At 43.5% G+C, this 12,937-nt stretch overlaps 1 protein-coding gene across 1 annotated transcript; it reads left to right on the plus strand.

Moving 5' to 3' along the window:
* The first annotated feature begins 7,317 nt into the window (after positions 1-7,317).
* Positions 7,318-12,515, plus strand: CBY2 (chibby family member 2). The gene is made up of 2 exons (XM_085577472.1): positions 7,318-7,517; positions 9,915-12,515. The coding sequence occupies exon 2, from the start codon at positions 10,068-10,070 to the stop codon at positions 11,019-11,021; it is 954 nt and encodes a 317-aa protein (XP_085433598.1). The 5' UTR covers positions 7,318-7,517; positions 9,915-10,067; the 3' UTR covers positions 11,022-12,515.
* Positions 12,516-12,937: the final 422 nt, after the last annotated feature.

The raw sequence follows: 12,937 nt of genomic DNA on the forward strand, positions 1-12,937 counted from the left end.
ATATTTAATGGGCATTGCATATATCTGCCACTTCATCCCTGCATACAGGTGGAAAGGGAAGAGCTGTCCTTTCCCTAAGCAGAACAGGTTTAGCTTTGCTTCTTACACAGCCAACTCTGCTCAGACCAGGAGTGCTCACACCTGGTGGTGTCTGCTCAGACAGGGCTGGCAGCTCAGCCACAGAACATGAACTGGGCAGTAAGAGACACCTTGCAGAAGACACAGTAACCCTCACACTGTAAATCAGAGATGCAAAGCTTGTGTATAAGTGAGTGCCATCATCGGACACCATATCAGAAACCTTGCACATGGGGTGGCTGCATTGCTTGAGTGCAGTGGGGAAGAGCTGGTTCTAAAAGGACCCTGGAGGAGAGCCAAGGGCCTGTGCAGGCTGGCAGCACCCAGCTGCTGTGCAGCAGCATGGGCACAGCACCTTACATCTGACCACAGAGGAAGGGTCACCTTCACCTTCACTCTTCCCTTCAGCATCTGACTGCAGCTCACTTTTAGCAATGCAGAACATGGTTACAGCTTTTTTTGGGGGAGTGTCTCTGCCCATGTCATCACAGGCCTTGCCACACCTAAGCCTTTTGCTTGGACTTTACTTGCTGAATCATTGACATTACTGTAGTGTGAACATCTTTGTGAAATGTGTGCCTTTACCTAGGTGGGATCTGTGCTTTGACTGAGATGTGTGGGTTTTTTTCTTCTGGATGGTTAAGAGTGAAACCTCTACAACAAGTAAGGAACAACAATAGTAATAAAAAGCAGTATAATATTTTTAAAGCCCAATAACTCTGCACTTTCTCCTGCTGAGATATACCTTGCTATGAAGCTTATGTCACTAATGGGACTGTTCATTTCAGTGAGGCAAAGCACCAGGGACATTATAATTAATAATGCTTAACAGGAAACAAGTTATTGTGCTTGGGGCAGAAGGGCAAAAACTGTTCTCTATTATTTTTGAAGAGTTAATTGGTAGTAGGCAAAGATGTGCTGTGTTGAGCCAGCAGGTGCTGCTTTATGACTACATTAATGTTAATGATATCCTCTGGACACATATGAAGACAGGTTAACCTATTTCTTTCTCATTGCATTTCTCTGGGTGGATGTGTGTTCTGGTTCCAGCTATTTTTCAAGTGCCACCGCAGAGCCTTTGGACAGACAGTGACCCTACATTTGCACAGAGGTTTGCAGGCAATTTTGGAAAACCAGGTAACTTTTGTAACCTCGATTCATCTCAGGACAGATTTTGCAGGTTTAAAATTGAGGGAAATGGGTAAGAGGGGTTGCTCCACTGGCATAAAATCATTCCTAGGGGTTACATAACATTTCTAAAATTGCCTGTTTAATTGTTCCTAGGTGTGCTTAACAATAGTACCTGGGTTTTAACTGTTTATTCTCTTATTTCATTTCTGAAACCTTTCTTCTTCTGGCATACCATTAAAAGAGTACTCTGGCACCAATTTAAACCCTGGGAAGAGCAGATGTTAAAATTGTGTTCCTCTAAGCAAAGTGTGCCATGGCCCATCAAAGCATGATATGTGCTAGAAAAAGTAAACCAGTGCTCCACAGAGCTTGAAATTATCTTGTTTCAGTACCACTCCACATTTAAGTTCAGTTACGAGCTTATATTATCTTTTTTTAATGTTCTTTTTGCATTTCTAGTTTGGCAAAATTACACTGTCTAGCACTAAGCTTCAGATATCCTTCAAGATATTTATATCTTTCATAAGATGCTTGCTTTGAACAAGCCCATCAGCTCCAGTAAAAATCTGTGTGCCATTGTAACAGGCAAAAATGCTGTGGAAGGGTAGTCGTGGGAGCTGAGTGTAGAGCTCTTTGCAAAAACCAGGTGACAGTGCTACCATTTGAGAAACCCACTGGGCAAAGTTTGATTCTGAAAGCCAAATCTGATTTTTAATAAGATTACCAGATGGGTCCTGTGCCTTGTTAGAAGTCTGCTCCTGTAGGTCTAGTGATAAAAACACATAGGAGAACAAATCTTGCATGCCTACAAGGATTGAGAGAGATGTACTCAGCAGTGTTTGCCCATTAGAACACGGGTACAAGTCCGAGTAAGCCATTTCAAAATTTCTTGAAGATGATGCATGAATAATCAGAAAGGGCAGTGGGGGGAGAGTCCATATAAAATCTTAGGATGGTTACAGCACTGGTGCCACAACCAGAGGTTCAGCTGCTTAGATCGTGGGAGTCTCTTTGAGAAACCTGATCTCCTGGGAGATGATGGGGCTCATCTCCCAGAGAAGGGGAAGAGTGTCTCTGCCCACAGGCTTGCCGGGCTGGTGAAGATGGCTTTAAAGTAATGCTGCCAGGGGAGGGAAACCTCAATCCATCCCACGCCTACCAGTGTGATGCCAGTGCCAGCCAGAGATGCTCAGAGCCTGGAGAGGGGTCACAGGTCAGCAAGAGAGCACCTGAAGAGCAGGACAGTGTGATTCCAGACACTCCAGACAGTAAATCAGCTTAATGGGCGGGCCAGCTTAAATGTCTCTATTGAATGCAAGCAGAATGGGGAATAAAGCAGAGGAATTAGGGAACTGTGCACTCCTGCAGGGCTGTGATGGGTGGGCTCTGTGACTGAAGAGTTGGAATGAAGGGACACAGGCTCTTTAGGAAGGACAGGGTGTGGAGACGAGGAGGGAGTGTCACCCTCCATGTTAATGACCAGCTCCTGCTGCATGGAGCTTCGCCTGGGGATGCATCAGGTGCCAGCTTGGAGCTTATGAGTTTGGATTAAAGGGAGAGCAGGGACAAGTGACATCAATAGTAGGGGTCTGCTATGGGCTGCCTGACCCATAGCAGAAGTGGATTAGTTCTTCTGTAGACACACAGGAGTGATCTCAGGTTCACAAGCCTTGGTCCTTATAGGGAACTTCAACCACCCTCATATCTCGTGGGGAAACAGCACAACAGGGCATAAACTATCCAGGACATTCCTGGAATGCCCTGATAATGTGATAGAGGAACCAATGAGGAGGGGTGCTAATGTTGGACCTTGTTTTCACCATCAAGAGTATCTGATGAGGGATGTGAAGCTCAAGGGCAGCCTTGGCTGCAGTGACCACAAAATTATGGCGTTAGAATTTTTGGATTGAGGAGATCACAAAAATCTCATCCGGACTTTGAGAAGGCAGACTTTGATCTCTTCAGGAATCTGCTTAATAGAATTTCCAGGAAGGATGATGGGCCCAGAAAAGCTGGTTAATAATCAAGGTTAACCTCCTCAAGCTCAGGAGTGATGCATCCCAACAAAGAGGAAGTCAAGCAAAAATGCTGAAAGGTCTGTGTGCATGAACAAGGAACTCCTGGACAAATTTAAACATAAGATCTGGGTTTCCAGGTTCCTTGATAGTTCCTTGGATATTTTACATGGGTTTTGTGATTCTTCATGTAGTGTTGTTTATAGTAAAGGGTCTAGAAAGTCCTAATGGAATATTATTTTTTTAAGGTGATTGCTTCCTCTTCAGTAGAGCTTTTAAAAGAAAATGAAATTATTAGACTCCAGTTGAACAGATCCTTATTAAAATAGGAGCTGGTCTGATAATGACTTAAATTGGTGCTACGTGGCCATCACATGTTATTTGATAAGCATTCCATTTTAATTAAGAAGTGGCTAATAGACAATTAATATACAGGATTACACACTTAGCTAATTAGATGATTTAAATTTTTTTGTTAGATTAAAATGTACAGGACCCCATAAATCACTGTTAGAGATTGCTTAATAAGCCTGAACCCTTAATTTTCTCCCTGTCAATCAAGAATGGAGCCACTGATTTTCCCTCTCACCCAAAGACTTGTCACATGGAAGACCTGCTCTGTGTTCAGAATGAGCTGAAATGCCCCCAACTCCCAAACACTGCACCTGTTTGCAGAACCTCAGAGCTCAGGTGCAGTCAGCAGAGACCTGATCAGAGCAGTGGTGAGGGCTGGAGCATCACTTGGCTGACAAGTCGCTGAGGGCTCAAGTCTGTTTCCCGAGCACTCGTGCCTGCTGCTGTTTGGGGTTTGTGGCTATCAGAGATCAGGGACAGCGTGTCCCTGCTGGCAGACCTGCCTCTCCGGGTGCCCCAGGGAGGCCCTTGGGATACCCCATGCTCACACGTGGCACACTGAGGTGACTGTCCCCTTCCAAATTGTCCCTATGTACAGGAAGGCTCCTCCAGGGGCAATGCCAGCTCTGCCCCTCTCCCTCAGAACAGAAACCAAGTGCATCACTGATCCTTGCTTCTAGCATTAACTCAGCAGTGAACAATGGGCTCTTTCAGCCTGTGGAGTGCTCCGTAAATTGTGATCTGTTCAGACAGAACTAGGAGAGTGACATGGTAATTGGGCTGGTTTTTGTTAGCAAGGCTCACAGAGGCACAACACACTGGAACAGAGTTGACAGGAAATGGCTTAGAGTTGACCAAGAGATTGCACATGGGTTTTGATGATTTTTTTTCTAAATATTCATAGCTAAAGTACAAAGCAAGCAAAGTGAGAATGAGATCAAAGGTGGAACAACACAAAGCCTGACATGTCTGTAAGATGTCACTTACTAGCAATAGTAAAATGTTTTGCTTCACCCTGTGAAACGTGTGTATTACAATCAGGGGATAAATAAGAGTGGTGTGTAGGGCTTCTTTGCTGTCATGCTTTCATGTTCAAGGCGCTTCACAAAGAAGAACTAAATTCTCTTGACAGCTTACATCAGAAAGTCAGCATCTCAAACTCATTGAGAACCTGAGGAAATGATGACTTACCCAATGTCTAAAATAAAATTAGGATCAGAGGGAAGATATGAAAGTAGATATTTCCACCTTTCATTTCAGCTCTCAGCTGACCCAGTGCTGACAGGAGAATGCAGGGTTGGTGATTTGCACAACACTGGATGTTGTGAGGGTTACACTGAGACGCACTAGCAGCAGCACTCTGATAGTGTCCCTGGAAGGACAATTAGTCCAAACAGGGAATGACATAGGTGTGTCACTCAAGCCATTTATCTGTCTTTAAAAAAAACTGATCTGGAGTTTTTCATTATTGATTTTCACACCGCTGACTGTCTGTTCCTGGGCAGAATACAATGCTGAGATATTATCAGACATTTCACTCCCTCAGAAACTGAGAAAACATAATTTTTACTCCCTGCCCAGCTGTTGAGGTCAGGAGATGATTCAAGAGCACTCAGATATGCAAGAGTCTTTTTAGTGACTAGGTGGGATTCACATCCAGGCTTAATGCCCTGGAGAACAGTGGATGAATGTGTGGTGAGACCAGCCTGCACTGGATTGAACAGAGGCTGGTATTTCAAAAGCACAGATGTGTTTGGCATGGTAGAAAGTGGCAGCAGATGCTTTTGGTTCTATAAAATAAAGATTTGGGAATATAGCATGAATTTTTCTACACAACATTCCCCCCCCCCACCTGCCCCCCGCCGCCAATATTATTTACACTTTAGACACTGCCAGATCTTCTAACCCAAAAGCAAAGGATGGAAAGGGCTGACATTTACTGCTGGTATATGCCTCTATCTAATAAAAAGGAGACTGGTATGGGGTTTTCAGGGCCCTTCTTGCAAAATCTTCATGGCAGCAGTTCATACCTTGCTCTTCCCCCTGGCTTTTAACCCATCACTGGATGGTGACCTCTAGTACCCCAGCACGGAGCATGGAGAATATTATATGAGTGTGTTTGGGATCACACATCCTTCCCACTGAATCCTTTCTAGAACCAGACAGTCTCCAAGAAGGACAGCAAAGGTCAGCTGAGCAGCCTGGTATAAGGTGTGCAGGTAGGATGGAGAAAAAAGGCTTTGGTTCCAAATAATATTTAATTCTTTGTGTAGTGAAACATCTTTGAGAAATTTAGTGGTCTGAAGCTGTGGACAAAACACTCTGCTGGCAGGTTAGCTCAAACCCTTCTCACAGAGCAGGGGTTACTTTTCTCTTGGCAGGAAGTGGAACACACTCAGCATTATTTCTGTCTTTGTAATCTTGTGAATGACATCTCAGTCCTTTTGAGAGCCTAACTCAGAAATCAGTGTAGCTGCTATAAAAAATTCTGCTGTGAGCTGTTGCAGCATTTCCAATTCTGATGTGTGCATAAACACATCTGATGATATTCACTAAATTTGATCCAAATGTATTGGCATTTGAATTCATAATTTTCAGTAAAAAATTAACTTGGCAGAGGAACTTTACAAAACTTTAAGGAAAATACTGCATGAGAAAAGCAAAGGTACGCTCAATATCAAGTTAGTTCTCCATGGTTCTGGATTAAGCAGCTGCACTTCTTTCTATTAATTCTGTTTCTAGTCAGCTCTTGGACCTTAAAATGTTCATCAAAGGTCACTTTCACAGTCCACAGCCACAGTTCTTCAGAAATTCAAATTGGATATTTCATCCAATCTCCTCCTGAAAAGTGTCTGCACTGGGTAGAACTCTTAAATTCCCATATGATGGCAGGCCAAGCACAAATAGCCCATATAAAATATTTTCTCTTCTGAGGACATTATCTGTTTTCCTGTGCGGGATCCTGGAGCTCAAATAAAGAAGGATACTCCCTGGGGAGTTGCCATAGTAACCTGTGATGTGGTTTTGTTGTCTAAGATTAAATATAAGCAAGGGAGCAATTACAGAGAAGAATTTTATACCTGAGTTTATAATTTTCATATAACACCAAAGCTGAACTATACCTTCAAGTTCCTAAAGCAGCAGCAGTCTCCTTGAGGGTGATGTCAACTTAGTAATTTTCACTGAAAGAGAATTTAAATGCTGTATTTATTATTCAAGAATCCTGATTACAAAAAAAAAAAAAAAAAAAAAAAAAAAAAAAAAAAAATCCATTTCTGGAAGATGTAGCAAATAAGAAAGACTTCATTAGAAATGTAAAGATGTGGAAGTGGAAATGGCTGCTACAAATAATATCTAAACCTGCATGTGCGAATGTCTTCTATATTCTATTTTCTTCTTACTTGGATTCAGCTATAATCTGCTCTTAAACTTATAGTCAAAGAAAAACTTCATGTTGTCCTTGGAAAATAACTTCAAATCCCACAGCACATGCAAGGACGAGATTTTTGAATGTATCTATATCAGTTCAGCAACAAACAGAATTTGAAGTTTCAGAATAAAAGCAAAATTTGTTTTAAGAGGGTGTGATGGAGAAAGAATCCGTCCAAACTGTTCTCAGTTACGAGCATCAAAGGGAGATCGGGAAGTCTGGGTTCAGGAAAGGGCATGGGAGCCGAGCTAGCAGAAAGGTCGTTTCCATGAGAAGCAGCCCAGAAGAGCAACGCTGGGAGAAGCCCAAGCCAGTCTTGTGAGAACAGCGTGAAGTGAGCTGTGCAAGGAGGGCGTGCAGGAGCTCCCATCCCCTGGAGGCTCCTGGGGCAGGTCGCTCCCATCAGTGCCCGGTGCCCGGCCGGGGAGGCGCTGGACACGCCGGCAGCAGCGGGAGCTCAGCGCGGCTGCGGCGCTCGGCCCCGCGGAGAGGGAGCGCCGCGCCCACAGGTGAGCGTGTGCGGCTCCTAGTGCCCTGCTCCCAAATGCCCAGCCTGCCTTGGCGTGGCGGGGCTGCCCCGCAGCTGGCTGCCTTGCTCATCCGCCCAGCTGCCCAGCATTTCCTGGGATTATTCAGAGATGGGGGGAAAAAATATATATGGGAGGCACTGAGATCTTGAAGGGTCCCTAAAGCTTGGGTCGATGTCTCCCTGGCAGTGCAAAAGAGCTGACAGAGCCACTGTCAATTTAATTGTCCCCCAGATAATGTCGTATATATTATACATTTCTGTTTATCCTGAAAATGTGCAATCTAAACACTTTCTCTGTAAGTGACTTTAAGAACTGTAGCTGTTTGTCCATGATAGGCATGTGGGTCCAGGCTTCTGATGCTGGATGTGTTCTGCATCTTCCCTGGTTAATTAGAGGTCTGTTCCCTCTGTGGCTGATTTGCCCTCTGCCCCTTCACCCCTCACCAAGCCCAAATTTTTTAGGGCTTTTGGGGGAAAAAATGGGACTGGGCACCTCAGTGGAATGGCATGTGTTGGAAAGGCTGCAGGGGAAGCGTGTAAGGGTGGGAGCAATGCATGGCTCTGGACATAGTGTAAGTGGGAAAAAAAAGTCCAAAACACAGTTTTTGGGAAATACCTTTTTTAGCAGAAGAATGATGTTATGAAAACACAAGTCTGACATGAGATAAAGCAGCAGATGATATGGAAGACAGCCCTGAAATTCAGACAGTAAACAGGTTGCAATAAAATCAAACGTAAATGCAAACAGACCTATATTGCTATATTGCAATAGCCCTCTCCTAAATGAAGGAATTTTGGATTTTAAATGAAGCAGTAATTTTATAAGTGGTTGGACAAATTTGGGAAGGGGGTACAGGATGCATCTCTGGATGTTGGCTCTAACAAGTAACTTGGAGGAGCCTGGACATGCAGTGCTGTTTGATGAAATGACAGGGAAAAGGGAGAGCAACAGGAAAGGGCAACAATAGGACAGGAGGTGCACACTGGGATGACAGAACTGGAGGCTATAAGGGGCTCATGTGTGGTGGTCACCCTCTGCTGGTAGAAATTTGAGGGCAAGATTCATGAAGGCAAAACTTTCCTCACAGGAAGAAAGGCAGAACTGGGCTTTCCAAGGGACAGCAAGGAAGCTGTGAGACCTCAGCAGGAGAGGAATACACCTGAGTGAAATCTGACAAGTAACTTTATTTTTTTTTTCACCTAGAAAAAGGCACATTTGTGCTATTAGAAACTCTGTGCAGAAACCCTGAAAGTTCCAGCAATTTGGTTATAAAGAATAGTTCAACCTCAGATCAAATAACTTCGTCATGAAAATCACATAAATTTAATATTTTTTTATTTAGGTGCAGAAAACAAGCTTTTCTTTAGCATAAAACAATAATTTTTGATTGTCTGGTTGGTTGTTGGTTTTTTTTTCCCCCACATAAAAGACTGAAATCCTTAATTTGCCCCAGTTCACTCATGGTTAAAAGGTAATTTAAAATGCAATATTTTGGGTAGAGGAAAGGAGGGGAGAGTATTCAACAGTTAAGTCTGAGGTTTCTGTGTCTGAAATGAGAAGCATTAGAGGTTTGGCCCTACAGTATGGATTTTAGAGATGAGTTTTCTGATGATGTGAAAAAGAGGCAGATGGACTGTAGGAAAAAGATAAGCAATCACCATTGCAGGGCTAGAAAGCAAGAAAAATAACAGAGCTATCAAAGGATATAAAGAGTAAGAGTGACAGGAGAAATGAGAATGAAAGGTGGAGAATTATCTATGGGTTGTGACAGTTTTTGGACCATGGTGAAGGGAGCTTGTAAAAAACCAAGCAAAGAACAACAAATCTCTGATGTCCCAAAGCTTTGGTTTGTGCATATTGTGGAGTTTAAGATCAAAAAGCAAAACTGTCTCTGCATTTTTGTGGCATCCTGTTAGCACAGGCTACTCAGCATTAGCAATAAAAAACTCTCAAGGCCAGATTTTTTCTATGAACCTTTAAAAATGCTTTATTTTAAAAAGGTTTTTTGAGCCTCATAACAATTTTTAATGTGTTTGTGCATCAGTCATTTGGGAGCAGGCTATTCTGAGGCAGAAAATAGTCTTGCATTTTGCTCCCTTACAGGTCTGTAAAAATGAGGTAGAGAGATAAAGGGGAAGTGCATGCTTTAATAAGAAAGACTTTAGTACTGCCATTGTGCTGCTTTATCTACCAATGCCATTTTTCTCAGCTTCTATCAGCTAGGTATCTGATGGATTCCTTACCTTTCAGCATCAAAGGGGCAACATGGTTAACTGTGAGAACTGATTTATTCACTTATTCTGTCACTTGTGTAGTTTAATTCTGATTTGGAATTTTGGCAGTAAATCTGCACATTTGTGTTCCCTGTTCTTTCAGTCCTAATCAAGCTTCTGCAGCCCCACTGTGTCACCTGCTCCTTGACAGTGGTCAGTGGCCTCTTATAGAAGCCCTGGAAAAAGCCTTTTTCCACAGTCCTCCTCAGTTTGCTAAAGAAGGGCAATATCTGCCTTTGATCAGAGGAGCCAGAGCATGCAGCACACAGAGCCTGAGACAGACTGCATCACCCCTCAGGTGAAGCCAAGGGGTGAGATGTTTGTGTTTATTGATGGAAAATGGGTGAATGACATCTACTGCCAGCCACCCTTTTCTTCCCACCAGAAACTCTTTAGCAAGAAGGCACAGAATGAGTGGAGCATCTGGGAGGAGAACAGAGCACTCTGGCAGGAAAACCAAGTCCTCTGGATCAAAAACAGGATGCTCTGGGAAGAAAACAAGGCCCTACAGTATCTCCAGTCACAGAACAAATCTTCCCAGGTAATTTACACTGATGCTATTCAGCAAAGCCTCAAGAGCAAAAATAAGCCATTTCCACTCTTCCAAGAGAAGAGCACAGGTGTTCAGCTCAGCTTGGGCAACAAAGCTCTCCAGGCAGTCCAGGGAAAGAATAAAATCTTTGAGGATTTCCAACAGGAGAATAAAGCACTCCCTGTTAACTGGAAAGGCCAAAAAGCCATCACTGTCCATGAAGAGAGCCAAGATGCCCACTCAGATCTTCAGAAGAACACTGATGCCATTGCAGCTGTGGAAAAGGGTAACCCTGGCCCAGTGCCCCAGCAGAAACATGAAAGTAAAAGGAAGAGCACTATTCCAACTCAGAATAAGATCGAGTCTGCCCCACGAATGCCAGGAGAGCATGAAATCCTCCAGGTTCTCCAGGATTTGTGTGAGCTTCTCCACACCTTCCTGAAAATGAACCCTCCTCCTAAGGAGAAACAGTGCTGTCACAATCTCTATGATGTGAAGAGATCCTTCCAAGAAGATTACAATAAACTGAAGCTGCAGCTGAATGCTGTGAAAAACACTGTGTCAGACATTACAGCTCAAATGGATCTGCTGGAAAAGGAGATCCTTGCCATCACTTCCCCAGTGTATGAAGAAGCAGGGCAGAAGCTGACAACTGAGCATCAGCTTGGAGACATGTGAAGCATGTGAAGCTTGGGGTCAAAAACTGCTAGTTCATTTCCCAGAAAGTTTTTTCTTTTTTTTTTTTTTCAGGAAACCTAATAAAATCCCAATAGACCCTGAAGATATCTGGGGAACATTGTGTCTTTCTGAAACTTTCTTGCACTACTTCGATATATTTTTCCTTCTGGTTATATGGTGTAGGTGACTGTCATGAATTTGCCTGGTGTCAGGAATCATGTTTTTTAGCATTTTTTTTTTCAAAGTTTCTGATAATAAGGCCTAGATTTTCAGAAGGTTATTGCCTGAGGATCTCAACTCTGATTACAGTGTGCCAGCTTGTAGTCCAAGGACATACTCATAGTCTCTGCTAAAAAAGCATTGATTAATAAAGGAGGATGTCTCCTCCCAGACATCATGGTGGGGACCACAGGAGAGAATGGGGCAGGCAGCAGAACTTCTTCTGCACAGAGCAGTGAGGTCCCTCTTGATTTCTTGAATAGTCAGATAAAGCAGGCTTTTACCTGCCCCAGAGCAAGGCGCAGGTTGCCAAAAGCAGCATTTTGATGGCTGTTCCATGGCTTAAGCCAGTATTTAGAAGGACATCTACTCACACTACAATGGACAAGCCAGTCTCCAGTGATCTGCTGACACAGAAGAGGAGAACCTTTTGATCTGCTCAGGTTTGAAGTTCTGGTCTAATCTCAATTGTGTGGCCAGAGTGGCTGGAAATGCATTTCCTCTGTCTCGGACAATCCGGATGCAGTGCACTTTGTCACAATCTTTCAGGCACAATATGGGAACCTTTAAGTAATCTGACAAGACAGATGCAGGGAGACTTCTGCAGAGCAATTGTGGAGCATTACTGTAAAGCAAAGGAGAGGTTACAGTGAGGTTTATCTGTTGCAACAGGACCCCAAAAGCAGGCTGACACTCTAGTTTAAAAGTCTCTAAGTGATTTGCCACAGAATTACCTAAAGCATGAACTATCTTTCACCTTGTATTTCACTCAGAAAACACCATGTCAAGTGCAAGTGATGACTTTATTTCAGAGGCTTTAAACAACAGGTATTTTCTTCTGCTGTTCAGGCTTTGGGATGCTGAGGCAAATCTCGTGCATGAAGTTAAATGGCTGTCTCTTGCTGGTGTGGGTAGGGCTGCATCTGTAAAAATCAGGCGAGAAGAAGAGGAACAATGTTCATTAAGAGGTGGATGTGCAGACAACAAGTTGCTCCTGCTTAATGACTGGGTCACAGTTATTAACAGATTAATACTTTAGCACTGTGCTGGGAAACATGATCATGTTCTGTGCCTTCTGATACGCTGCTTTTCTCAGTGCCATCTCCCTCACCGGGTTTGAACATAATGTTTAGTAAGAAGGAGAAACAGGACTATGAAGACCCTAATGCAGAGGCTCAGAGGAGGGTAGCAGAAGAAAAAACTCTGACCATGTGTTCATACTTAACAAACTTGTTTGTGTTCTGTTACAAGAAATAAACTGCTTTTTTGCCAGTAGTGAGAATCTGAATACTGACTCCTGCCATATCCCTATAGATGGGCAAGAAAGACACTTGGGAGTGCACCTTTCCACCAGGTGTTTGGGAGGAGTCATCTCATCTAATGTCAGGTGTCCATCCAGGACAGGACATCCAGATCTCAGCTAGTTTCCCTGGGCTTTCTATCTTGCAGGAAGGAATGGGCATGTTCAGGCTGTGATTAATCTCAATCCTATTAATCTCACTTGTATTAGCCTAAAAATAGGCTGTGTCACCAGCTGGAGTCCCTTGTTTCTCTCTGTTGCCTCTATAATTACTTTGAGGACAATTAACTCCAACTTAGGCATTTGGTTTGGAGCTCTCTGAGTGAGAAACTTGGCAGTTCCAGGCAGAGGAGATACTTCATCAAGTAGTGAAGTGGCACAGGCTCGGGAGTGTGTC

The sequence above is a fragment of the Lonchura striata genome, chromosome 1 (assembly GCF_050655825.1).
Source record: "Lonchura striata isolate lonStrDom1 chromosome 1, ASM5065582v1, whole genome shotgun sequence".
Classification (NCBI taxonomy): Eukaryota; Metazoa; Chordata; class Aves; order Passeriformes; family Estrildidae; genus Lonchura; species Lonchura striata.